General features: G+C 39.9%; 1 protein-coding gene across 1 annotated transcript in view; it reads right to left on the minus strand.

Annotated features, from left to right (window-relative positions):
* The window catches only part of LOC140483403 (protein sel-1 homolog 1-like), a 28,876-nt gene extending 7,268 nt beyond the window's left edge, over positions 1-21,608 (minus strand). The window contains exons 1-12 of the mRNA XM_072581652.1: positions 21,592-21,608; positions 20,975-21,140; positions 19,536-19,589; positions 15,701-15,760; positions 15,514-15,595; positions 14,136-14,290; positions 13,408-13,464; positions 11,851-11,919; positions 9,022-9,099; positions 4,670-4,732; positions 4,477-4,564; positions 4,222-4,370 (exon numbers count right to left, since the gene is read on the minus strand). Of these exons, the coding sequence (XP_072437753.1) occupies positions 4,222-4,370; positions 4,477-4,564; positions 4,670-4,732; positions 9,022-9,099; positions 11,851-11,919; positions 13,408-13,464; positions 14,136-14,290; positions 15,514-15,595; positions 15,701-15,760; positions 19,536-19,589; positions 20,975-21,140; positions 21,592-21,608 (1,038 nt within the window). The remainder of the gene's footprint in view (positions 1-4,221; positions 4,371-4,476; positions 4,565-4,669; positions 4,733-9,021; positions 9,100-11,850; positions 11,920-13,407; positions 13,465-14,135; positions 14,291-15,513; positions 15,596-15,700; positions 15,761-19,535; positions 19,590-20,974; positions 21,141-21,591) is intronic.
* Positions 21,609-26,158: the final 4,550 nt, after the last annotated feature.

A 26,158-nucleotide genomic window follows, 5' to 3' on the forward strand; every position in this document is an offset into this window, starting at 1 on the left:
ATCACTATGATTACAAATTTTCTTGATCTTAAACTGTACTAGACTTGAAATGTAAGCTTGCTCTCTCACCATGGATGCCGTCTGATCTGCCGTGATATCAGCATTTGTTGTTTTCAGTAAAGATAGCATGGTAGCTTAATGGTTAGCACTACCACCTCAGTGCCAAGCGCCTGTCCTTGAGAATTTGCATTTTCCCCCATATCAATGTGGGTTTCCTCCCAAAGTCCAACAATGTACAAGCTAGGTGGGTTAGCCATGGGAAATGCAGAGTTTTAGGGTAGGGATTGGGTCTGGGTGGGATGCTGTTCAGAGAGTTGGTGTGGATCCGATGGGCCAAATGGCCTGCTTCTACACTGAAGGGATTCTATTCCTTTGTGTGCAAACATGCCACATTAAACTAATGCCAAAATGCTTTTTGTTGACAGAGCAGCTGCATGCGAGTGGTTATATGAAACAGTAGAGTTGTTGACTTCTTCTATATCTCCTTCAGCTTCTATTTGTGCAATACCATTATTACCAATTGCTTTGGAAGAAACCCCAGTACAAAAGCAATTTAAAAACTGTCTCTCTCTTTCTGAAGTACATTAAATGGTCCCAGGAATCCTGTAATTGGTTTTGGGACTCCTTCCTGAAAAATCACGCAATCTGTTCCAATTAATTTAAAATAATCCTGAGAGATGGATTCAACTTCAAGGACAAAGATAGCCATTCGATAAACATTTCATCAAGGACATAAATTCTTCACTTCAATGCCAGAAACATTTAAAGTATTCTGGCAATACCCGACTCCCAGTTACAATGATAAAACACTTCATTTTTGTTGCTGCCAATTACACACATAAGCCTTGCCTTGTGATTTATCAGCTTAGCAACTGTGAGTTTTAAATGGGTCTACTGATGTAATGTAAAAGTTCCTGCAGTCAATATGATGTAAAATGTCTGATTTATATTTGTTTTTAACATCATTTATTTTAAGTTTGGGGATTTGGTTTCTGAATTCGTAATGTGGGTTTTCTGTGTGTCTGAAGTTAATGATTAACTTGTACCTATTTCTGTAGCCAGAATGATTTATTTAAAAACAGGTTTTGAGGTCTAGCTTTAGGATTAATGGATTTTGTTGCAGCATTGATGGACATTTGTTTGCCTTAGATTGTTTTGCGACCCAGTAGAGTAAATAAGGGTGCCAGAAAGCATGTTTGAGATTTTTGGAACTTGCATTTTCTTTGCTTCATACCCATACTTAAAGGAATGTATTTTATTTTACTTTGAGTTTTGAACAGTCCTGTGACATCCTTGGGTGAAGCTGTCTGCATCAACAAATGCTCCTGAGTAGGGAAGGATATAGTGAAATGAAATTATCTCTGAATAAAGTCTTCTTTCCAAACCAGAATTGTAGTGATAAAACCCTGAAGAGATTACTTAAAGCGGAGTATCTTTCAGCTCCAAGAAAAATCTATCAGCAGTTCTAGTGTATAAGTAAAGTCACAAGTGTCTGAAACCTATTAAAGTATTAGAGACAAGGACTCTGCTGTGAGTACTTAATTAGTGACAATGTTGATCCTATACCAGATGTGATGATGTTTACTGTGCTAGGGGTTTATTCTGGGTCCTGTATGAAAACTGTTGTTTTTCTTTTCAATTTATAAAGGGGTTTTTCTGGATTAATGGGATTATACTTTTACCATGTGCTTAAAATCATTTGAAATTTGTGTTTAATGTTGATAGCTCTATTTATTCTATCTTCATTTTTTTGTTAATAAAGCAAAGTCTGCAGAATCGTGTGCTTGTGTTTCAGTGAAAGAACACTTTGTTAAAACAGAAATAAAACAAACCATGATCCATCAAGCCTGGCTTCAGTTTGGCTTCTGACTTTGCAATTCGACAAAAAAAGCACATGGGCAGCATGATCCACTTTGTGGCTGGAGAGTTGAGGTCCCTGCTATAAGAAGATCCATCAAGGATAGAGAGCTAAATCTCTCCATACAATGAAATCATGGTGAAAACTGCCTGCAGGAAAACCGATTGAGCCACTGTAGTTTCTTAGCTCCTTTATATCTGTTGCAAAGAATGAAGAGAATTTCTAGTCGCAGAAAAAAAGTGAAAAAAAGGAAAGCCTTTCTCACTTTTTTTTCCATTTTCCATTGCTTATCACGTATATGAGACTCACACAGGAGACTATTTCAGTCTCTGGGAGACCCTATTTAAATCACAGCATACAATCACAGCTCTCATACACACACTCTTCCATTATTTAAATCTGTAAGGCACAGCTATACTGTTGGAGGTGGTGGAGTTGAAAAGGTATCAAGTCATTTAAGAATCATCCCATTCCCTGTTACAGCAGGTAAGGAAGACATTGTGGCTGCTCCCTGATTTATGGCTGCTGAAGAGCATAATGATGTTGCAATATTCAGATAGCAAGTTAAATCCTGAATGCAAACCATTGATAGTTCTGTGGGTAATGGTTGAATATATCAGCATGAATCTTCACAGGAATTGAAGCTGTATTGAGTTCAAGGGAAGACTCATGTTCAGTGAAAACTGTGTTTATCTAATTGGTACCTTGATCGACACAGAGATAGTGAGGAGTGGGTTTCTCCTGGTAAATTTGGCATTTGTTAATTGGCAAGTGCAAATATTACCAACTGTCTGATGTGGAAAGGGTCCCTTAGGATGACGTGGAATTGAACATTGATGGGACTGCACTTGGAACATTGTGCCCAGTTTCAGGGAAGATATACTTACCTGAGAGGGAGTGCAGTGGTGGTTCACTAGAACGATGCCTGGGACAGTGGGATTGTACTACAAGCAAAGTTTGAGGAAATTGGGCTGATATTCTCTATTCGACAATCGCGTGGGTCTTGCAAAGTTCTTAAAACGATAGATAGGAGTAGGTGCAGAAGGAATGATCTGACTTTGAGACCGTGAGATCTAGAACCAAGGGCACAATCTCAGAATGAAGGACAAGCTATTTTGCATTGTGATGTAAACAGACTTCTTCATTTGCAGGGTGGTGAATCTTGGGAATTCTCTACCTCAGAGTTGTGGGAGTTCAGTTATTAAATACATTCAAGACAATGATTGATAGATTTCCAGACACTAGTGGCATTAATACATGAGAGGATAGTGTGGGAAACTGGTGTTAATGATGATGAAGCAGACTCAAATGACTGAATGGCCCGCTCTTGCTCCTATGGTATGATGGCTTGACAAGGTAACACCCTGTCAACTTTCATAAAAGGAGACGGAAGAAGAATAATAAAGAGTTGGTGGATAGGGGATAATGCAGTATGGAGAAAAATTAAGTGCACTGAAGAGCATTCAAAAAACAGTGATGGGGTAATTGTGGGACTTCGGCCTCTAAGTTTGAAGCTACTTTCAAAATAAGACCAGTTTTTGTTCCGGAATAAACACTCCTAACCTGGATGAAACCCAGTTATTTGGATCATAATGCAAAATCAAAATATCATCACATTCAAGCATGAACAGATTCAGTTACAATTTGAGAACTAAGAGATTTATTTCCCCAAGGATTATGAATATATGGAATGAGCCACAGCCAGATTTGCATTCATCGATACTTCTGAAGGGAAGCCAGAATTATAACTTGATTAAGAACAGGACTGAGGATAAACAGAGAATGATGAAGGAACCTGTGAATGATTCTTTCTGAACTAATTGGACAAGAAAACTGTCCATCAATAAGACAACCAGACTGGATTAAAAATATCAGATGTAAGTTAGGGATGAATAGATTGGACCATAGGGTTGCTCTCTCTCATTACAGAGAGAGAGAGAGAGAGAGAGACGGCAGGTGGTGGTTTGACCTGAGGGTCACCATGCCTCAGGTGAGGGGAGAAGTCGAAACGAAGAGTCGTTCATGGTCACCACAGCCAGTATGGGAATTGAACTCACACTATTGGCATTATGCTGCATCACAAAACAACCTTCCAGCTAATTGAGCTAACTAACCCCCAAGAATGAATGTAGATGCATGGTTAGCTATTCTTATGTCTTGTAAATGACAAGGGGTTGATTTCAGTCCATGAAATTGCAGGTAAAATGGGTCAGACTTCAACTCTGTCTCAGTGAACATGTTTGTGAGAGATTGAAATCTGAAAAGTCCACATAAGTTTTCTTTTCTCCCTCCATTCATCCTCACTCTACTATTTAAATCAACTGAGTTGAATCCATTAAAATCAACTGTACTAGTTCTGTTACCTCAGTAGCTGTGAGACAGGATCTAACCACGCCAGTTCCACTCCCATACATCTGAGCGAGATTGTACAAGGCCAGGACGTGACCAGCTTGGGAGGCATGGTGAAAGTACTTGACAGCCATTTTATAGTCTTTCTTCACCCCTAATCCAGCTGTAATGAAAATTGTTTAAATTCAGTTAATCATAGCAGCGTGCATCGTGTAATGAAGAATGACACTTTTGAGGAACACCACAAAGATGATGTTTTTTCTCCTTACCATAGTACATGACTCCAAGATGAAAATGTCCATCTACCCAGCCCTTTTCAGCTGCCTTCTTAAAGTATTTTAAAGCCTCTTCATAATCCTGAAACAGAATATAAAAAAGAACAGTTGTGCTATAATAGAGACAGACATTGCAGAAGTTTGTTTCCTATTTTACAAAACAGATTTTCCAGGAAAAGACACTTACCAATGGCACTCCTTTTCCATAAAGATAAGCTAATCCTAAACCCGTCAGTCCAATAGGGTTGCCCTGCAATATGACATTAGACAAAATATTGAAGACCTGCAGAAAGAATAGGGAATGAGGGGCTGTGTACCCCTATTGCATAAACAATTGTTGGGATAGAATCCGGAAAAAGGTGGGCTGTTTGGGAAAAGCCAGCATGGATTTCTAAAAGAGAGATCACGTTTAACTAACTTGCTGAAGCGTTTTACAGAGGCAATAAAAGGTTACAGTGAGGGAAATGTGTATATGGACTTTCAAAAGGCATTCGATTTAATGCCACACAACAGACTAGTGGGAATAGTTATAGCTCATGGATTAAAATGGACAGTAGCAACGTGGGTCCAAAATGAGCCAAGCAGCTGTGGATTTGTTCTGTAAGTTCCCTGAGATATCCTGTTATGAAGTTGAAAGTGTGTACTGTACCTTTAAGAGAGAGTGAATGTTGTTCTGAACTGAGAAATTACATGCAACTGTGTATCTTACTAGATGGCAGTTCCCAGAATGTACTGGAAAATTGAAAATATGTAACATTTGGCTGTGAAATGGATACCTGAGTTTTGGTTGCTGTTTTGACAACAATTCCAATTTAACCAGTTTAAAGTGTGCTCCAGGAGACTAAAACCCAATCAAGTTTGAATTTATTGTTTTGCTAACTTCGAACCAATGACATGATCCGATGTTGGGGATATAAAAGTGCAGACATTTTGAAAATTGGAGAGAGAGCAACTGCCATCAAGATAGAAACACCTGGAGATCTCTCCAAGAAATTAGGATACACTCACTCTTTTCATATGAAACATACCTGCAATAAAAAGGAAGAAGATGGACCAAGGAATTTAGCAGCTGGAAGAGGGAAATCACAGACGATGACAGCCACTGTGTGGTTTTGAAATTAAGTTGATGTAATTTTACTAAATGTCTTATTGGAACAGCATAGTGTTATAGAGTTAGAGGCAGGTATTAAGCAGTTAAGAGAAAGGGGAGCTTAGAGTTGTGAATAGTTGTTGTTTAATGTTCACTTTTATAGTTAAAAAATAAATTGATTTTTCTAAAACAGTGGAACGTGGAAGTTCTCAGTCACTCATTTTAACAGATTACGGGGCGAGGCGAGCTTTTCTGGGTGTTAAGTTTAATTAACAAAGGGTTCACCGTCGTGCTGTAACAATCCCCTATCTAATGGTGAAGCCAAAAGGGGTGTCCGAAGCACCAAAGGACTATTAAAGAACCACTGTCCCTCTCAATTATGGATCCACACCACTGCAAATATGGGTTGGCATCATCAGAACTGTTGATAGGAAAGCAGCTCCAAATGTAGCTTTAAAAAAAATTATTTCCAGGGCCGTAAGTCCAGCCTTATCAAAAAATACAAAAACAAGAACGGTTCTATTGAAAATAAATGTCATCCAATTCCAACTGGAGATAGTGTATCTGCAGGCTATCCAGGTTGATAGGAGGAGAAACTATGGTTAACAGAACAAGGGAGGAAAGAAGTTATAGCCCAGGGAGATTAGTACATACTTCAGAAACAGGAAGAATCTTAACTTCAATTCATCAATTGCAACAATCAGTCATACATTTGGAACTAGACATTGAGCCAGAATTTGATTTAATAACCAGATAGCACAAAGGTGGTTAAAGACTGTCATCCATCTGCTGCTGGAATCTGCTTTTGCAAAGGAAGTCTGGAGACAGATGTAGTGGGTTTTGTCTCAGTTCATCCCGAGCAGTTCCATCACCCAGGACTCTGTGCTCTAGGGACACACACTGAGACAACCATCAACTGTACCTGGAGGATCATCAACTCGGTGAAAGTTGCGTGGCTGAAGAGTTAGAAAGTTATTGATCAAGTTCGTTTCCTTCAGACCTGAAGTCAAATTGCACAGTTACATGTGAACAATCTCCAGAAGGTACTTAACATAAACAATTATTGTGCAAAGTAAACGCCCTTTGAACAGGGAATAACACGGTCAGAGGATTGGCTGACTGGCAGAAGAGAGTGAGGGTGTATAAATAGATCTTTTCAGATTGGCAGCATGTGACAAGTGGGGCTATGTAGGAGGCAGGACTAGGCCCTTGACATTTTATCATTTATATCAGTGACAAAGATAGAGGGGATTGAATTTGCAGAAGGCACAAAGAGATCAGAAAGTATTTGTGGAAATGTCATAGTAAGGATGCAGACTGATAGACATTGATTAGTGAAGTGGGTAAAAATCTTCAAAACCAGTTATAATGTGAGGCAAGTGTGAAATCGTTCACTTTGATAGGATGAATGAAAAATCAGTATCACTTCATTGACTGCAAATCTAAGTGTTCTACTGCATGAGTCACACAGGTTACTGCAGCTACAGCAAGTGCTCACAAAGGTTAATGAAATGCTATCCCTTATTATGAGAGGAATTGGACACAAGGGTGTGAATGTTGTGATTCAGTTATAGAGTCAGAGAGTCATACAGCACGGAAATAGACCCTGCAGTCCTCACTTTTGCCTTCAGTCTAAACAGTCCATGCTGACCAAATCCCAAACTAAACTCGTCCCACTAGGAGAAAGTGAGGACTACAGATGCTGAAGATCGGAGTCGAAGAGTGTGTTGCTGGAAAAGCACAGCAGGTCAGGCAGCATTAGAGGAGCAGGAGAGTTGACATTTTGGGCATAAGCCCTTCATCAGGAACGAGGCTTGTGGGTCGGGGGCTGAAAGATAAATGGGAAGGGGGTGGGACTGGGGGAAGGTAGCGGGAAATGCGATAGATAGATGAATGTAGGGGTGAAATTGATAGGTCGGAAAGGAGGGTGGAGCAGATAGGTGGGAAGGAAGATGGACAGGTAGGACCTTCAAGAGGGTGGTGCCAAGTTAGGTGGTTGGGTCTAGGATAAGGTGGGAGGAAGGGAAATGTGGAAAATTGTGAAATCCACATTAATCCCATATGTTTGGAGGGTCCCAAGGCGGAAGATAAGGCGTTCTTCCTCCAGGCGTCGGGTGGTTAGGATTTGGCGATGGAGGAGGTCCAGAACCAGCACGTCCTTGGTGGAGTGGGAGGGGGAGTTAAAGTGTTCAGCCACAGGGTGGTGGTGTTGGTTGGTGGGGGTGTCCCAGAAATATTCTCTGAAATGCTCTGCAAGTTGGCATCCTGTCTCACCAATGTAGAGGAGATCATATCAGTGGAGATGCAGTACATGATGTGTGTGGAAGGACAGATAAATTTCTGCCAGATGTGGAAGGATCCTTTGGGGCCTTGAGGGGAGGTGAGGGGGGATGTTTGGGTGCAGGTTTTGCACTTCTTGCAGTGGCAGGGGAAAGTGCCAGGCGGGGGTTGTGGGTCGGTGGAGGGAGGGGGCGGGGCGTGGACCTGATAAGGGCGTCATGGAGGGAATGGTCTCTCTGAACACCCCTATCTGCGTTTCATACCCGCAACATCCTGGTAAACCTCTTCTGAACTCTCTCCAGCTTAACAGTATCCTTCCCATTTAACAGGAAGACCAAAACTGGACACAGTATTCCAGAAGAAGCCTCACCAATGTCCTGTACAATCTTAACATGGCTTCCCAAGTCCTATACTCAAAGGACTGAGCAATGAAGGTAAATAATAGGACACTGGTGAGACCACATCTTGAAAACTGTTTGCAATTTTGGTCCCTTTGTTGAAAGAAGGATGTATATGTATTGCAGGAGATTTACTAGGTTGTTACCTGGAATGAGTGAGTGTGTCATGAGGGACAGGCTGGCCTTGTTTTCACTAGAATTTAGGACTGAGTAGTGACTTGATTGAAGTTTATAGGATCCCAAATGGTCCTGATGAGGTCCATATGGAAATAGGTGTTTAGTCTTGCGAGCGAGTCTAGACCTAGGAAATGCTGTTTTAAAATTATGGTGTCACCCTTTTAGGGCAGAGATGAGGATTTTTTTTCTCTCAGAGGCTTCTGTGGTTTTGGAACTCTGCCCATTGTAGGTGGTGGAGACAGGGTCATTGAATACTTTTAAGGTTGAAATAGATAGATTCTTGTCAGACAAGGGCGTTGAAAGTAATCAGAGGTAGATGAGAATGTGAAATTCCAAACACAAATAGATTAGCCATGAATTGAATAGTGGAGCATTTGGACAAACACATGGATAGGAAAGGTTTGGAAGGATATGGGCAAAGTGCAGGAAAATGGGGTTAGCATGGATGGACATCTTGGTCAGCATGGACCAATTTGAGCTAAAGGGCCTGTCTGTGTGCTGTATCTATGACTCTATGGAGCTGGCATGAAGCGGCGAATGGGCAACGTCTGCTCCCAGTTCATACATTCAGATGTTCAAATGTGTTAGGCTTACCCTTTCAGCTGCCATTCTGAAGTACATGAGAGCAGTTTCATTATTCTGAGGCACAATATCATTTCCTTCAGAATACATCTAGAAAACAAAGTTATAGTTACAGTAACTTCATTCAAGATATTTAAACACAGGGGGTTGGAAGTGAAGCAGTGAATCCGGTCTGGCGGCAAGCAGCAATCAGTGATGGCCTGCAGTTTTAAAATGGAGGAGTGAGACACATAGTCAGCTAAATATTTTTCTAAAATGTACCTTTTTGATGACAGAGTGTCAACTGCATGCAGATGGTGGACAAACTGGGGATTCACTTTTGCCCACGTAAACAGAAAAGACCGTAATTGTAGTTATTGTGCATGTTTATAATGTGAATGTCTGTACATAAATGATTGTTAAAGCAACTATAATGATTGCTAATAATAATTATTAAGCTTATTATTTGTGGGAAGATTGGCTCTAGTTCTATCCTACACCATTCTGCTCTCTTGCGAGAAATTGGGTAATGTCAGCAACTTTCTCAGCTGCTGCACAGAATCTTCTTCTGGCACAAGAGGGCTTGAGTGTCAGCTGGAGAACTGGCAAGGTGACCCATGCTGCCTTTCCCAGGGGACCCCTACACGTCGGCGATGTCTTCCTCTGGAATCCAATCTCCTGGGTGTTCACAAAGAACACAGAATAGTTCGTACGAGGCCATAGTTGCTGCTGCTGGAAGAGCAGGATCACAGAGGGTCCAGGACAAGAGGAATTGATTGAAGGGAAAGTTCTCCTGGGTTGGGGGCATAGGGAGAAGCGACAAGGGGTTGGTCAGAAGCAAGGGCCAGAGCTTGGCTCCCAGTGGTCAGCCTCCTGCCTGATGTTCAATCCCTCTATCAGGAACTGAACCATGTCCCACACTCCGAATGAGAGAAGTTGGGCAGTAGTGGTTGTGAATGCTGGGTGGCAATGGGCCCACCTCCATGTGGGTTCATCCCAGTGGCACTTAAACCCCACGGTGGGCATCAGAGCTGCAAGGTCGACCATGAGCCTTCTGGACCAGAATCTAATTCTGGCAAAGGCAGAAACGCAGCAAAATTCAAGTAGACCACCAGTCAAGTCTGATTAAATGCTCCTTCTGCCTCCAATACACTAAAAGATTCTGCTCAAAGTGTCCTCTGAAACCTTCAGTAATTAAATAATTTTTTTTCTAAATGGATAGGCACCTTTGCCGATGATTTATAGGAGTTGCTTGAAGCAAAATAATCTGTTTTATCTATTGCTAAAACTGAAATAAGTTTAAAGACACATCATCAATACTCCTTACTGGCACGGTGGCACAGTGGTTAGCACTGCTGCCTCACAGCACCAGCGACCCGGGTTCAATTCCTGTCTCAGGTAACTGTCTGTGTGGAGTTTGCACATTCTCCCCGTGTCTGCGTGGGTTTCCTCCGCATGCTCCAGTTTCCTCCCACAGTCCAAAAATGTGCAGGTTAGGTGAATTGGCCATGCTAAATAGCCTGTAGTGTTAGATGAAGGGGTAAATGTAGGGGAATGGGTCTGGCTGGGTTGTGCTTCAGCGGGTCGGTGAGGATTTGTTGGGCCGAAGGGCCTGTTTCCACACTGTAATGTAATCTAATCTTTAAATCATTGATTACTGCCCTCTATAGGGAGTCTGTAATATTGCATGGAAATCATGAATAATTTAAAACGTAAAAAGCACACAGCACTAGGTTACAGTCCAATTGGAAGCACTAGCTTTCGGAGCACTGCTCCTTCATCAGGTGGTTGTGGAGTATAAGATTGTAAGACACAGAATTTATAGTAAAAGTTTACAGTGTGATGTAACTGAAATTATACATCGAAACATACCTTGATTGTTTGTTAAGTCTCTCATTTGTTAGAATGACCATGATAGTTTCACTTGTTTCATATGTAAATCGCAAAACCGTTTTTAAAAAGTTACATTCTCAAGTGAACTTTAACAACTGTTGTCAGCCCAGACAACATACTGGGTATTAGCACCCCTCTGTGCTGCTGTCTGTGCCATAATGTTTAGACTGATTCTAATCTAAAAAATGAATTAACAGAATCTTACATGAATTCATGCAGTTTTTGAGCCAAGTACAATGTAACTGTGTAAGTACAAATTCACCCGACAAATTTGTATGTATATGTGTGTAGGAGTGTGTGTGTGTGTAAAAGAGTGTGTGTGTGTGTGTGTGGTGCAATGGGGTCACCTGTAATGTGACATGAACCCAAGATCCCGGCTGAGGCCCTCCCTATGGGTACCGAACTTAGCTATCAGCCTCTGCTCGGCCACTTTTCACAGCTGCCTGTCCGAAGTCCGCCATGGAGGATGGTCACCCAAAGGTCCGAAGTTGAAGGCACAGATTAATTTATAATTTCAGTTACATCACACTATAAGCTTTTGCTATAAATCCTGTGTCTTACAATCTTATACTCTACAACCGCCTGATGAAGGAGCAGTGCTCCGAAAGCTAATGCTTCCTAATAAACCTGTTGGACTATAACCTGGTGTTGTGTGATTTTTAACTTTGTGTACCCCAGTCCAACACCGGCATCTCCAAATCATAAATAATTTCAACCAAAATTATGTTATCTGACTTGACCTATAACATGTAATAAGAGATCACCACAGATATGTTCTATGTTCTATACCTTTACAGGCTCAATGTAAAATACATCATACTCTGTTTTATAAACAAAAAAGCAAAAAGCCAATCACATAAATATGCTCTGCAACCCAAATTGTAATGTTTACATGAACAATTAGGACGAAAAGTTTGTTAATGCAAAAGACCAAATAATGACCAATTTTCAAAGCTCTACTCTTATTACCTTTCCTAAAAAGCCCAAGGCATTGGTACTGCCACCATGAGCTGCCTTTGATAAGTAGTAGATAGCCTTCTAAACAAAGAGAGAAAATAGTTTATTCAGTTTATTCCAAACAACCTGTTGAATTTACAATGAAGCTTCTATTTATGTTATATCATAAATTAGTCTTAAAGTTGTGATAGCATATCTACAAAAGGTCTTTTCACCCTGCATTTTTCTTCTTCCTCTGTTAAAGACACATCTGTTTATATTTCTGCATATGCAAGTTGTCTTTCAGTTGCTCAGCCAGCCGTTTTTCATGCTTTGTGCCTTGACAGGTTCATAACCAAACACAATCTCAAACTTAATGCACATCCACATGTTGACTCTCCAGTGCTCTCTCTCCCAGATGGTGACCAGAAGCAAGCTCCACTGCAAACAGGGGAAAGGATTGAGACCCCTCACAGTTCCCTAATGCCACTACAGTTAACTCAGTACAGAATGGAAATATTCTCGTCTGAGTGGCTCAGTTACACCTTGAAAGGTCTGATTTTAATCCCTCCACCACTGGCTGCCATGCCTTAAGGTTTGGAATTCCTCCAGAAACCTACTATACCCTCCACTGCTTTTAACTCTTTTAAGATGTACTGCAAAATGTTTGTTTAAAACATAAGATCAAACTGTGATTACCTGCATTAATGTTTCCTTATGTGGGCTTGGTGTCAAATTCAATCTGATCATTATCCTATGTAGCACCTTGATATTGTAAAGATTCCATAGAAGAGTTTAACATCATGGACTCAGGGGAATTTAGGAAAAACTTATTTACCCAGAGTGGTTAAAACACAAAACTTCCACAGGGAGTAGCTCTGAGGTATGTAGCATTTAAGAGGAAAGCGAAATCGGGAGAAAGGAATGGAAGCATTGGTGATATAGTCAGATGAAGAGGGTGGAAAAAGGCTCAAGTGAAGGGAGGGGTCTCATTGAAACATATGAAATCTTGATGGGACTGGACAGGAATGATGCAGGAAGAATGTTCCCTATGTTGTGGAAGTGGAGAACGAGGAATTGCAGTCTAAGAATAAAGGGTAAGCCATTCAGGACTTGAGGAGGAATTTCTTCTCTCAGTGAATTATGACCCTGTGGAAATCTCTCCCATGGGAAGCCATTGGGGCCAGTCCATTAGGTATATTCAAGAGTGAGGTGGACGTGACCCTTGTGGCTAAAGAGATCAAGGAGCATGGGGAGAGAGCAGGAGTGGATACCAAAATTGCATGATCAGCCATGATCATATTGAATGGTGGTACAGGCTCGAAGGGCTGAATGGCCCACTCCTGCAGCTATTTTCTATGTTTCTATAAACAACAGCATGGGCCAGTTAAGCTGAATGGCTTGTTTCTATGCCATAAATACGCCAATGAGAAATTGTGGACATTATTTTAGCACTATTTTGCAGTTTACGCCAATCTCATTTTTAAAAACATTAATTAATTATAGAATTCTTACACACACTTGCTTTATTTTTGGATTGCTTCCCACCAATGCATACGTTTAAAAAAGTCCATCCTCTAATGCACCTACCTCGAAGTCTTGTTCTATTCCTTTGCCTCCAGTTAGGTGAAGCTGACCAAGGCCAACCTGGGAGGGAATGCATTGTGAATCAATTTCAGAATGCCAAAAAGGCAAACTCTTTCTTTTCTCAAAAAAGTAACAAACAGTAAGTAATTTAACCGATGCAGTACTTGTTTTTTTTTAAAAAAGATAATACGAAAGATTGATATATTTGCAATTGAAAGAAACCTGCCACAATGTAAACTGCTCAAAATATGCAGCTACTCTTATTGAAGTAAATTTATATTTTGGCCAAACAATTAAAAACTACAATTTACCACGGAGTTCAAAGATCTTTTATGGAGTTATAATTTACACATCATTCATGTTGCTTAAATTTGAACTAAGCGGGGTAGTTAGTATTAATATCTAGAGTTTCTTTTAAGAGGAGTGGGCTAGCTGAGTTGCTATTGCAGAGAGCTGGCATGGATAGGATGGCCCAAATGGTCTTCTTTTGTGCTGTATTAATTCTATGAAATTATTGAAGGGATTGGAGCAAATGGAAAATGAACTTCAACAAGCCAGCTTTTCCAACATCTTTACAGACGGGTACACATACAAATTTGAGTAAAAATTAAAATCTGCAAGATTTAAAATTAATAATTCAAAATGTTTGGTGACATCTGCTTGAAGTAATAAGCTGTTGGGTGTTTTTGTTAAAAGAAAATTAACAAAGGTAAGGTGGTGCAGTTTGGTACCTGTGACTGGAGATCTCCTTTCTCTGCTATAAACTGATAGTACTGATACAAATCTAAATCCATTATTTCACCATTGGAGCTCAGATTTTCAGCTCTTTCTGTCAGTCGAACCTTTTCAGTTGGAATTTCACCAAAGAGAGCAACATTATCTGCCACTGTTAGTGAATAAAAAAAGAATTAACTTTTGCATCATCTAGTGTATCACACTATTGAAGGCATAATAGTATATTGTATGAGCTCTCATCCTCTTTGTAAACAAAGTAGATTTCTTAAAAGGTATCAGAGTGCTAAAGCATTTGCATTACTTGTATTAACATTTAAAAGTGACAATTTGAATCATGCAAAATTTAATTTGTATTGGCAATAACACAAGCTTAGGAAGGTTGTCCATGTCAAGGAATAATTAGAAGTGAGATTTAGGACTAAAGTTAAGGGAGCACTTGAATTAATGTTCAGCTCCTCACCAGATGTTTCAAAGCATTAATGAAAACAACAAACAAATATGGCTTTGATGATCCTGTTGCTCATATCCTAATTTATAAAAATGTCCTGTTCACTCATTGTACTTGTGTTTGCAGGCCGACATGAGCTCCCAGTAGGAACATGCTTTGAATTTAAAATTGTTGTCCTTTATTTTCATGTGGCGCCTTTGTTTTGACCCTCCTATTCTATGTAATTTTCTCCAATGATATTCTGGGCTAGGATTGTCATTCCTTGTGAATTAATGACAGGTGTCTTTTCTTCATATATGTATTTTGCAATTAAGAGAGTTCACTTTTAAGGACAGTGTTCTGTGTACAATGTTGTGACTCTTCCTGGTAGTTAGTGTGTTATGCGTCTGCAAACTACATATACAGAAACCAGCTGTTTTTTTTGTTGTAACTGCATCAGAACTTGTAATGTTTCATACTGTTATAATTGTTTATTTATTCATTCATAAACTGGCTCTTGGAGGTAACCAATCCCTATGAGACTCTGAACACTCCCACTTTATTTCTTCATCTCTCTTTGATTTAGAGGCATGAGTGGATTACATCCCTATCTGTTACCAATCAGTTCAGGTTAACATGTCATCACAATGAATTCATTCTAGTTGCAAAAGTTTAGGAACACCAAAAAGCAAATTCCCACATTACTGAGTCATGTACGTTCTGAAAGTTAGTTCAATGCAGTAACGTTTGGATAGCTTCTGCCTCTTTAAGAACAGCCAACATTTTTCGTAAAACAAAAACAAAAATTGCTGGAAAAGCTGAGTGCAGATACTGCCAGACCTGCTGAGCTTTTCCAGTCATTTTTGTTTCTCTATCTGATGTACAGCATCAGTGGCTCTTATGATTTTTATTTAACAATTATCCTATGGAAGTTCAAAGATGTTTACCATATTTCGCTGCAGTTCTGTAATGAATGAGGGCTGCTTCACAATGCTGAGGCAGATTAATGCCATTTAGGTACCTGTAGCCCTGTTGAAAGACGTCATTGCATTTAGTGCTGTGGTTTCAAAATTATTGGCTATTATGATTCAATGCAACCAAACATTATTTAAATTGTACAAATTTAGCACCTACCAAAATCATATGTGCCACGAAGTTTCCACCCAATGCAGCAAATGTATAATACACCAGAGCCTGAAAAATATTTATAGCAAGATTTCTGCTCAGTATATACGTTTATAAAATCTAGCATCAATTCCAGCAAAGTAATCCCATTGCACTTAATATGACATAGTGAGATTCATAATGAATAGGTTAAGGAGACAGCTATTTCGAACTGAGATGAAGAAAAATTTCTTCACTCAGTGGGTTCTGAATCTTTGGAATTTTCTGGCCTGTGGATTTTCAGAGGATGACAACATTTAAAGGGGAGATGGAGAGACTTTTAGACTCTAAGAGAATCAAGGGCTTTGTGGATTTGGTCGGAAAGTGAATGTGAGTTTTACAGTAAAGCAGGCTTGAGGGGGTAAATGGCCCACTTTTATTGATGACCATTTGTTATCATAATAGCCAACTCACAGTTATTTACAGTGACAGTATCACATGCTTGTCAATACCATTGTGTCACTTGTCATGATGGACTACAAAATAATTTGCAATCTGGTCAGGGATCCGCCACAAATTAAGTAATGAACCCAAAGGACCACCGTGAACAGGGAAAACTTAAAGTTGTTAAATCTGATATCGCAAAGTTTTGCAACGATCTATTTAAACAGTGAATTATTAAGTATAAGTTTTGAAACAGAAAATTATTTTTCTGTACCATCTGCTGTAGTGAATGGGAGAACTCCCTAAATCAGATCGAGACCAGAAAAAAAAAACACTTTCTTATAACAAGAATGTTACGTCATGCAATACACAATGGATTATAATATAATTAATCTCCTATGACAAAATTTACAGAAAACCTTTTGCTCTTTCTTCACACTATTTCCTGCCCAATGATCAATTCCTTCAACATTTTTGGTCCTCCTTATTTTGTGTCTCTTTTTCCCTTATCTCTCCTTCTTTCTCTATTCCCCACTCTCTCCTGTTTCTCTCTTGCCCTAGCTGTTTCTTTCCCTCTCTTTGTCTTTATCTGTCTCTTGCTCCCTGAGCCCGTCCTTACCTCCTTCTCCCCTTGTCTCAGACTGTCCCTCATCTCTCACTGCCATGTCCTTCTCAATGTGATATATGTATCAAGCTATCCAACTCATTTGTCATTTGCCTGCCTTACTCTTGCTGTGAGTCCTTGATATTTGAGGTAAAAAGTTAGCAGGGTTCACAGTATTAAAACTGTTTTCTCTCTGTGTGTCATGTATTTGCATGAGACAAATGTGTTTGCACAGGGACACAAATGTGACTCTTGGAAAAAATGCACATTTGTGCTAAAATAGGGAACACTGCCTTCTGAAGCTGCCGTGCCTGAATATTTTAAAAATGGATATTTCTTCATTGAAGCTTCTTTCCTGCATGATGCTTGGCATAAAGCTTTTCTAACTTCAGCTTGCTCTAGAATCATTGTGGTTCTTGTTTCACAAGTCTCTATCCCCTCTGTTTCCAATGCTTCAATGTGTCACTCACACATGTTCTTTACTGATACACTCAATATCTATCTTTTAATTTTGAAGGCCTTTGAAATGTAGTAATCAAGCCGTTAAAGAAACATCAACCACATGGGCAAGCAAGATTGTCAAGCTGGGAGGAAGAATGACTTCAGGACTGGAGGAGGAGGAAGCAATGGATAGCAGTGAGAATGTGAAAGAAATGTGGTTTGGAAAAGGATGAAAATAGGGATATAATTGAGAATATTGAATATTTTGGAATGCTTTCAAGTGGAATTGAAATCCTGGGCCAGGGAGGATTTTGTGGATGGCTAGTTCATGTGACCACTCAGGGGTGGGTTAAGCTGAAACATGCTTGTATTTGTAAAGTGCATTGCAAACACTGGAATCATAGAATGTGCAGTGGAAGGAGCTGGTGGATGTGAGAGAAAGAGGAGGAAGAATAGGATTATGGAGGAAGTCTGGAGATCAGAACGTCTCAGGAGATATTCAATAATAAGGGGACACAAACCTGAAGGCAGTGAGTTGTGCTGGGTGTTGAGCACGTGGGATAAATACCAGAGTTAGGGGAAGGGGGAATATGAGCCAGAGGTACTGAAGGGAAAGTTGGAATGGCCAAGCAGATTAACATAGACTAAAATGGAGATGGGGAAAAACAAGTGTTGGAGAGCATAAGGAGCGGAAGAAAATGGATTTGGAAATTGAGAAGGACAAAGATTAGGTTTCAGATCAAGCACCCAGGTTTTGAGTACTGATCCAGATCTAGAATGGCCACATTTGGGTATGGAGTATAGACAATAATAGCCAGTGTCTATAGCTGAGGAAAAGCACAGGTGTCAGACAGCTAAAGAGCTGTTGAGGTATTTGGGACAACAAAGAGCCAGAGACATGAGAAGGGAATGAAAACAATGAAAGAGATGTTGGATTCCGCTTGGAGCGGCTGTGTTCTGGTGGGACAGAATTTCTAACCATCCCTTTGATTCTGTCATCATTCCAAACAACTTTGGTTCGGGGTCATTACTTCAGCATCAAAAATTACCTAAGAGTTCCCTTCTCAAAGATGGGATCCAACAGTGGCAGCAGGAATACTTCAGCAACACAAAACATCAAAAGAATCTAAAGGGACATCAGAACCACTAACAAGGCCCTGGTATGTCTCCACATGCTATAATCTGCATGTAACTTTGTATCATCTGTGACAACTTGTCTTTGTCCCACAGTGTCCCAATTTAAATACCCCCCAAATTTTCTTTTTATCCTTTCTGAGTTGACACCATTTATCCTCTATTTAAATACCATTCAATGACTAGAAGCTTCCTTTGCTCTCAAGACATTCTGGTTTCCCAAGACTGTTTTTCAGATTTTAAACAGGCCCAATCTCTAAAAGATCAATTCATAAGATCAGGGAGTTCTTCCTAAGGTCCTGGCCAATATTTATCAATCAACCATATCAATCAATATCCAAACTAGATTATCCGGTCATTTACATATTACTGTTTGTGGAAGTTGTCATGTGCAAACTTGCCTGTTAGATTTCCTATATTAAAACACTGAATACACTTCAACTATACTTAATTCTCTGTGAAGCACTTTGAAATATCCTGTAAAGACGTGATGGAAACGTTTCTTTTCTTGCTCCCAGAACTGAGTCCCGAGCTGTATGTTAATGGCAGAGGTTGTTGGCACTGAAACCATGGGGCAATTGCACCTTTGTGCTCTCAGAAACACACATGTACATCGTTCCAGACCCTTGACATGGTCCCAATAGCCCTGCCACTCCACACCAGCCCCCTCCCCTTCTCCCCAACTGTGCTTGAATCGCCACATCTCTATCCTCAGCCCTCCCCTTTACCATCCACTGCCCAAACATCACCCCCCTACCCCTGCTCCAATGCTACGCACCCCACCCCCTCCCAATCCACAGTCTCCAGCGAACTCCTGTCAAGTATACCTGCAATGACCCTGAGGCCAAATTTACTTGTTCTAGAATCATTGGCTGTGAGGATGCCTATTCCAATAATCTCAACTTTTGATCGATAACCTTTTTTTTAATGTAAATCATACATGTTACTCGTGGCTTCTCCTACCAAAGCAGATATTGTTGCTTCTAACCTCCCACTAGAAATAGAAAGTAGAGGGACCCAACAAAGGCTGATATGGCTGGAATGTTGGATCTTGATGATTATTAGGAGCAATATCTGAATGAAATGAAATATTCTCAATTCATCTGTCATGCTCAATATTTGCTCTTAATACATTGAATGATGTCTTGCAACATCATGTCACTGTCAATGACCCCCATCAGCAGATTTAGTATCTTCTTTGATCTAATTATTCATAAAATTACACCAGCTACATCTTCTTACCTTAGGTTGGTTAAATCCCACACCAATACCAGTGGCATGCATGAATCCTAATGCCTAACAAAAGCCCAAAAAGAAAACACTTGTTTAAAATTATTCACAGAATTTCGGTACACTATTTCAACTTAAGCATTCACAAACAGTTTGATTTCCAATGTGTTGCTAAATTATGTGTTTAGCTTTTTGAAAATAATGTTTGTCATAATAGATAGATAATAAGAAGTAGATAAGACACATCTCAAATGTTAATTGGAAAAATTAAAACATTGAAATATTTCCTCAAAGTATTATATCATTTTCTGAGAAAAATGTATGTTTTGAACAATCTGCCGCATTACAGTGTGGTGCTGCACAACATGGGCTTGGGGTTAGGCCCTCCACACAATGAGTGTCTACACTTAGAGTGGGACAACTGTCACAAAGGTCCATTGAGAAAAAGTCTTTCAGGCAAAGTGCACCCAAGCTATGAAAAGCCCATCGGGATGATAAATGTTAACTGTAATTGTGAATGTACTGATTAATGTACAGTATGGGAAGAAACTTATTTGGCTTGCAGCTTATGCATTGTCAACTTGGATGGTCACATATCAAACCTCACAAATATAATGGGGTATGATTTTGGAAAACAAAATCTGCACTTCTCTAATTCTGACTTCTTGAACATCACTGATTTTAGTTGTTCCATCATTTGGTGGCTGTGCCTTCAGCTGCTTGGGCCCTAACCTCTGGAATTCCCTTCATCTGGCTCTCCACCTCTCTCTTCTCCTTTAAGAATTTGCTTAAAACTAAGTCTTTAATCCGACCATGTGCCCCAATATCTCTTTAAGTGGTTAATTCTACATTTTGTTTCATAATAACCCTACGAAGCATCTTGGGACATTTTACGAAGTTAAACACATTAAATAAACACACATTGTTTTTGTTAAACAAAGGTGAACCTTTCCCTCATTGGGAGAAAGGATAAAATAAATTTCAAAGGCAATTCAACATTTGCTAACTCTTCTTGAATACCATCTGGTAGTTGGTTTCAGGACATCACTTCTCAACCATCGTTTTTCTTGGCTAGGAATACTGTATACATATTGATGCTTGTGGGGTGAATAATTTTTCAAATGAGGTGGGAACATAACACAAGCCCAAGTTAAATACTGGAAAAGTTACACATGGGCTGGATAATATTAAATTGCAACCTTATACTGTTGGGAATATTCTTAGCCTTTCGTTTTAAACTTAATCTTTTTAAACTAAATCTTTTTAATGCAGCAACATCTGCTTTCCAATTCAAAATAATTTTCATGAGCAATATTTGACAAAACCATTCCCAAGATCTTAAGAAATGGTATGCCCTTCAAATAGTAGTTCTGTTTTAGCAGGTCAGCACAAATGAGCAACTATGTTTTATCATTTTTTTTCCATGCTAATTCCATTTTGAAGGAGCTCACAGTTTGGGCCTTATGAGAGCCATTTTCTGCCAGAGCTTCAAAGAGATCTTTAGCTGCCGTGACGTTCTGGGGCAGTTGGTCACCAAATAATAAGGCAAAGGCTATTCGCTCCATGGCTTTCCTACTTCCGAAATCAGCTGCTTTCACCAGTAGTTTATAACCTCTACTTAAAAACAGGAAATATAAAGTGTTAGAAGCCGAAAAATTCAAATGTCTCCTGATATTATTGTATATAAGCCTCTGCTATATGAACACTATTGGAGGCTACATGTTGAAGAGTTAAGAATGTCTGTGGACTGACCATCAGTAGAACCAACATCATCATGGAGAAGACTGTCGTGAGAAGAAATTTAACTGTTTAACAACTTGGCTAGTAACATAAGCCTTAAATGATATAGAACCAATTGACAGCATATGGCACTGCATTTGTGAAATTGCTCTTTTCTTGGATAATAAATAATGTAAGGTAACTCAACTGTTCAGACCTTCTATTCAGAGGCCAGTCAATCCTGTACCTTCGCAGCTCCTTCCAATCCTCTGCAGCAAATGCAGCAGAGACTGCTATTCCAAAGTGTGGCTTTTGAGCCACACCAGATAATGCTTAACACAAAGCTTACATCATGATGCAAACCATTGTTTCATGAGACACAAAGCTGTCAATGATCGATGAATTGCAATACACATGAGGAGTCAAGACCAAATGTTGTCTTCTGCTGAAGCAGGGTGATTGAAAGAAGGATAATTGGACTAGGTTGCACAGTTGTACTAGTACCCATTTTAAGCTGTCCTTATTTTTCTGACATAGTTTTGTGATCTCTTTTATTAATCATCAGCTGGCAGAAAGATGACAAATTAGAAAATAGAGAAATAGGGTTGGTTGGAATACTACAGCTTTGATGCAGTGCAGATGAGCAGCTACAAGACATAAAACTGACGAGGTGCTGTAAAATGACAGAATAGCATATCAAGGTTATTTAGGCAGTCTCCTTTATAAATGTTGTCACAGGAATTTGTATTGGGGAAAAGCTGAAAAAAGAGGTGTGACAGAAACATGGCAGAAGGAGAAGTAAGTTTAGGCAATATGCAGATGTTTAAAGATGTAAGATTTTTTTAATAGATATTTTTATTAGAAATTTAACATTTTTACAAGTTTACAAAAATAAACAAAACTCTCAAGTACAAACATCGATATACAATTAAATCTTAAATAAATAATAACCAAAATTTAACCAAAGAAAAATACCGAGAAAGAAAAAAAACAAAACTCAACTAACTACTAGTCTAACCTACAACTAACCAGAGTGTATATTTAAGTCTCTTACATTATTCAAATAAGAGAAAGAAAAAAAAACAACGGATAACACATAAATTGGGTAGTGAGATACATGCTTGGAATGTGTTAACATCAAATGTAACAAAACCCGTATTCGTGCGGGATTCCTCTCCCAAGGGGCCCTGGACCAGCCAGGTTCGTAATCTCAATTAAATAAAAGCCCTTGTTAGGACAGCTGAAATATCTGTATTCATATAATTCAAGAAGGGCTGCCATATTTTATGAAATAATTTGGTCTTTTGGTGCACCATATTTGTAAGGAAGTCAAGGGGAATACATTCCATAATTAATCTGTGCCAATTTGAAAGTCTAGGGGGGCCCTCAGCCACCCAGTTTACCAAAATATTTTTCCTTGCACAGAAAGAGAGAATAGAAAATAGTCTCTTCCCGTACATGTCCAGGGAGGGAAAGTTCGAAAAGCCCAAAAGGAGAGACACAGGATCCACTTAAATTTCCGTTCCTAAAATTTCTGTCAAGGTACTTGCTACTTTAGTCCATATCTATAGGTCTCATGACAGGTCCATAGGCAATGTACAAGAGTGCCCACCACTATTTTACATTTGGGACACATTGGAGATGCTCCTGCTTTAAATTTTGCCAATCGATCCGGTGCTATATGGGCCCTATGAAGTATCTTCAGCTGGATAGCCTGAGTTCTGTTACAGATGGTGATTCTTCTGGCATTTTCCCAAATGTCATTCCACGTTTCTATAGAGATTTCTAATCCCAAATCCTGATCCCATGTTTTAAGCAGATTGTCCATATCTCCCGATACTTCATCATGTAGTAAATGATAAATAGTACTGACGGAAGATACCCCCATTGGGCGTAGTACTCTACATTGTCTATCTGATTTATAAAGACTATCTAATAACGTAGTCTTCTTCTGTATATAATCTCGAATTTAGAAGTATCGAAGGAGGTCTCCATTAGGTAATCCGAATTTCTGACGCAGCTGTTCAAAAGACATCAAGACCCCATCTTTAAATAGGTCCCCTAGACATGAGATACCCCTGGATCTCCAGAGTTTAAAAGTGGCAGCTGTAAACCCCGGTTGGAATCCCCATGCTCCTACTATCGGCGCATAGGGGGATGTTTTATATGAGTTGCCCTCATTTTGCCGCATTATATTCCAAGCTTTAATTGTGTTTAGTATTATAGGGTTTTTATATGATCCGTAATGATTTTCCTCTTGTCTGAAAATAAAAGGTTAATAAGTGGGCATTTTACTTGAGAAGCCTTGATGTCCAGCCAGATTGATTGCGGGATCAGACAAGACCCAATCAGCTATGTAACTTAATAGGGAACTTAACTGAAATTTCCCAAAATCTGGGAAGTCCAATCCTCCCCTGTAAGATTTTTTTAAGGACTCATTTCAGGTTTGTGCCAAAGTAAGGTACCAGACTGACACGGCACAGGTACACTTTCTCAAATCTGGCCACTGCGAAAGCTGGTATTGTCTGAAAACTGTGTCAAGATTAGAGTGGTGCTGGAAAGGCATAGCAGGTCAGGCAGCATCCGAGGAGCAGGAAAATTGATGGTTCAGGCAGGAACCATTCATCAGGAATGGCTGGCTCCTGACCTCGCTGCTTGACCTGCTGTGTTTTTCTAGCATCACTCTAATCTTGGCTCTGATCTCCAGATCTGCAATCTTCACTTTTGCCATTGTCTGAAAACTGGACATTCTTTAATTGATCCTTTCTCATTTTAAACTGTGTGCTAATGAATGAGGGGGCGCATGGAAGAGCTATTAAATCCATTGTTTGTAAACTGACTTAATATCAGTGACAACATGAATATTGACCTAAAGTGCTTCGCAATTGTAACAGTTAGTTTTCTGCTGTGTTCCCTACTCACCAGATTAAATGTTCTAATTTTTTTCAGAAAATCCCAGACGGTTCCAAAATCCACCACAATCCAAATTCAAGGCTGCCAGGTTTGAGAGAATGTACTTGTACAGTTGTGTAAATAAGATTGGGCCTTAACTTTCAGATTTTACAATATTAAAACCTCCAAATTGAGTAAGAATTCCAATATTTCTTAATTAACATATTACATCTACTCAGCTAATATTTAATATTTCCTAAATCCACAGAAGGTTAACAAATGTAAAATGTTTTGTCAGTCTGTGATTTATCTGTCCTTATCAATAATATGTGAGAAAAAAATAAGACACTTCACATTAATAGAATAATTGAAAATGTTTGCTGGAATTTAGTTCCTTGAGTGAAGTGGTGACTGGTGTCCCAATTAACTTATGATGAAGGTTATAGAAAATATGCTACCACCACAAAATTACTCAAGATCAAGGATCCTTGTTGAGGAGATTTAGAAGTTCATTTAGAAAACTATTCTGAAAAACAACACAGAAATGATCTGCATGTGCAACTGATAATGTACACGTTAATCAATACATGTTTATAAAGGTTACTTTTTATTACAAAATATTGAAACATGTTAAAATAAAAAATAAAACTTACACAAGAAGAAAGGATATTGTTATTTGTTTTATAACCTGGCAGTGCTTTCAGATTTAATTCAAAAACTCTAAATTAATTTTTAAAAAATCGTTCACAAAAGGCATGACAAAGATGCAATTTTTACTTTCAGGCCCAGTGAGGTGCGATTTTAGTGAGATTACAGATTCTAATACCAATTCCCTTTTTCGGAGGTCCAGAATTGAGCTCATATTGACTGCAGAGGTTTTAAGCTGAGCTCATTGAGGCACCAGAATTTCAATAACACTGACAGTTCTCCCATGCCAGCGGCCAGAGGTTGCCTGAGATGTGCCCTGATTGCCATAGTAACATGGCTGGTGACTGTGCATTTGCTAGCAACACTCTCAACAACTCATTCCAAACTTGCAAACTCCACTGTCTTGAATAGTAAGGTCAGCAAATGTGTGGAAACACTATCACCTGCAAGTTACCCTCCAAGCCGTGTTCACCAATCTGAAGTAGAAATACTTCGCTATTGCTTTGAAATCCTGGAACTTGCAAGTTAACAGCATGGGGCAGCATGATGGCTCAGTGGTTAGCAATGCTGCTTCACAGCACCTGGGACTTGGGTTCGATTCCAGTCTGTGTGGAGTTTGCACGTTCTCCCTGTGTCTGCGTGGGTTTCCTCCCGGTGCTCCGCTTTCCTCCCACAATTCAAAGATGTGCAATTCAGGTGAATTCAAGATTAGAGTGGTGCTGGAAAAGCATAGTAGGTCAGGCAGCATCTCAGGAGGAGGAAAATCGACGTTTCGGGCAGGAGCCCTTCATCAGGAATGAGGCTGAGAGCGTCCGGTGTGAAGAGCTAAATGGGAGGGAGGTGGGGCTGGGGAGAAGGTAGCCTAGAGTGCAACAGGTGGATAGAGGTGGGGATAAAGGTGATAGGGTGGAGCGGATAGGTGGGAAGGAAGATTAGCAGGTAGGACAGGTCATGAGGATGGTGCTGAGCTGGAAGGTTGGAACTGAGGTAAGTTGGGGGGAGGGGAAATGAGGAAACTGGTGAAGTCCACATTGATGCTGTGGGGTTGGAGGGTTCCGAGGCAGAAAATGAGGCATTCTTCCTCCAGGTGTTGGGTGGTGAGGGAATGGTGACCTAGGAGGCCCAGGACCTGCATGTCGTCAGCAGAGTGGGTGGGGGAGTTGAAATGTTGGGCCACGGGCGGTGGGATTGATTGGTGCGGGTGTCCCGGAGATGTTCCCTCAAGCACTCTACGAGAAGGCGTCCAGTCTCCCCACTCTGATGTCTGCAGTCCTCACTTTCACCAAATTCAGGTGAATGGGCCATCCTAAGTTGTCCGTAGTGTCCGGTGCATTAGTCAGGGGCAAATATAGGGGAATGGGTCTGGGTAGGTTACT

This window comes from Chiloscyllium punctatum, chromosome 11, assembly GCF_047496795.1.
Source record: "Chiloscyllium punctatum isolate Juve2018m chromosome 11, sChiPun1.3, whole genome shotgun sequence".
In the NCBI taxonomy this organism is placed as follows: domain Eukaryota; kingdom Metazoa; phylum Chordata; class Chondrichthyes; order Orectolobiformes; family Hemiscylliidae; genus Chiloscyllium; species Chiloscyllium punctatum.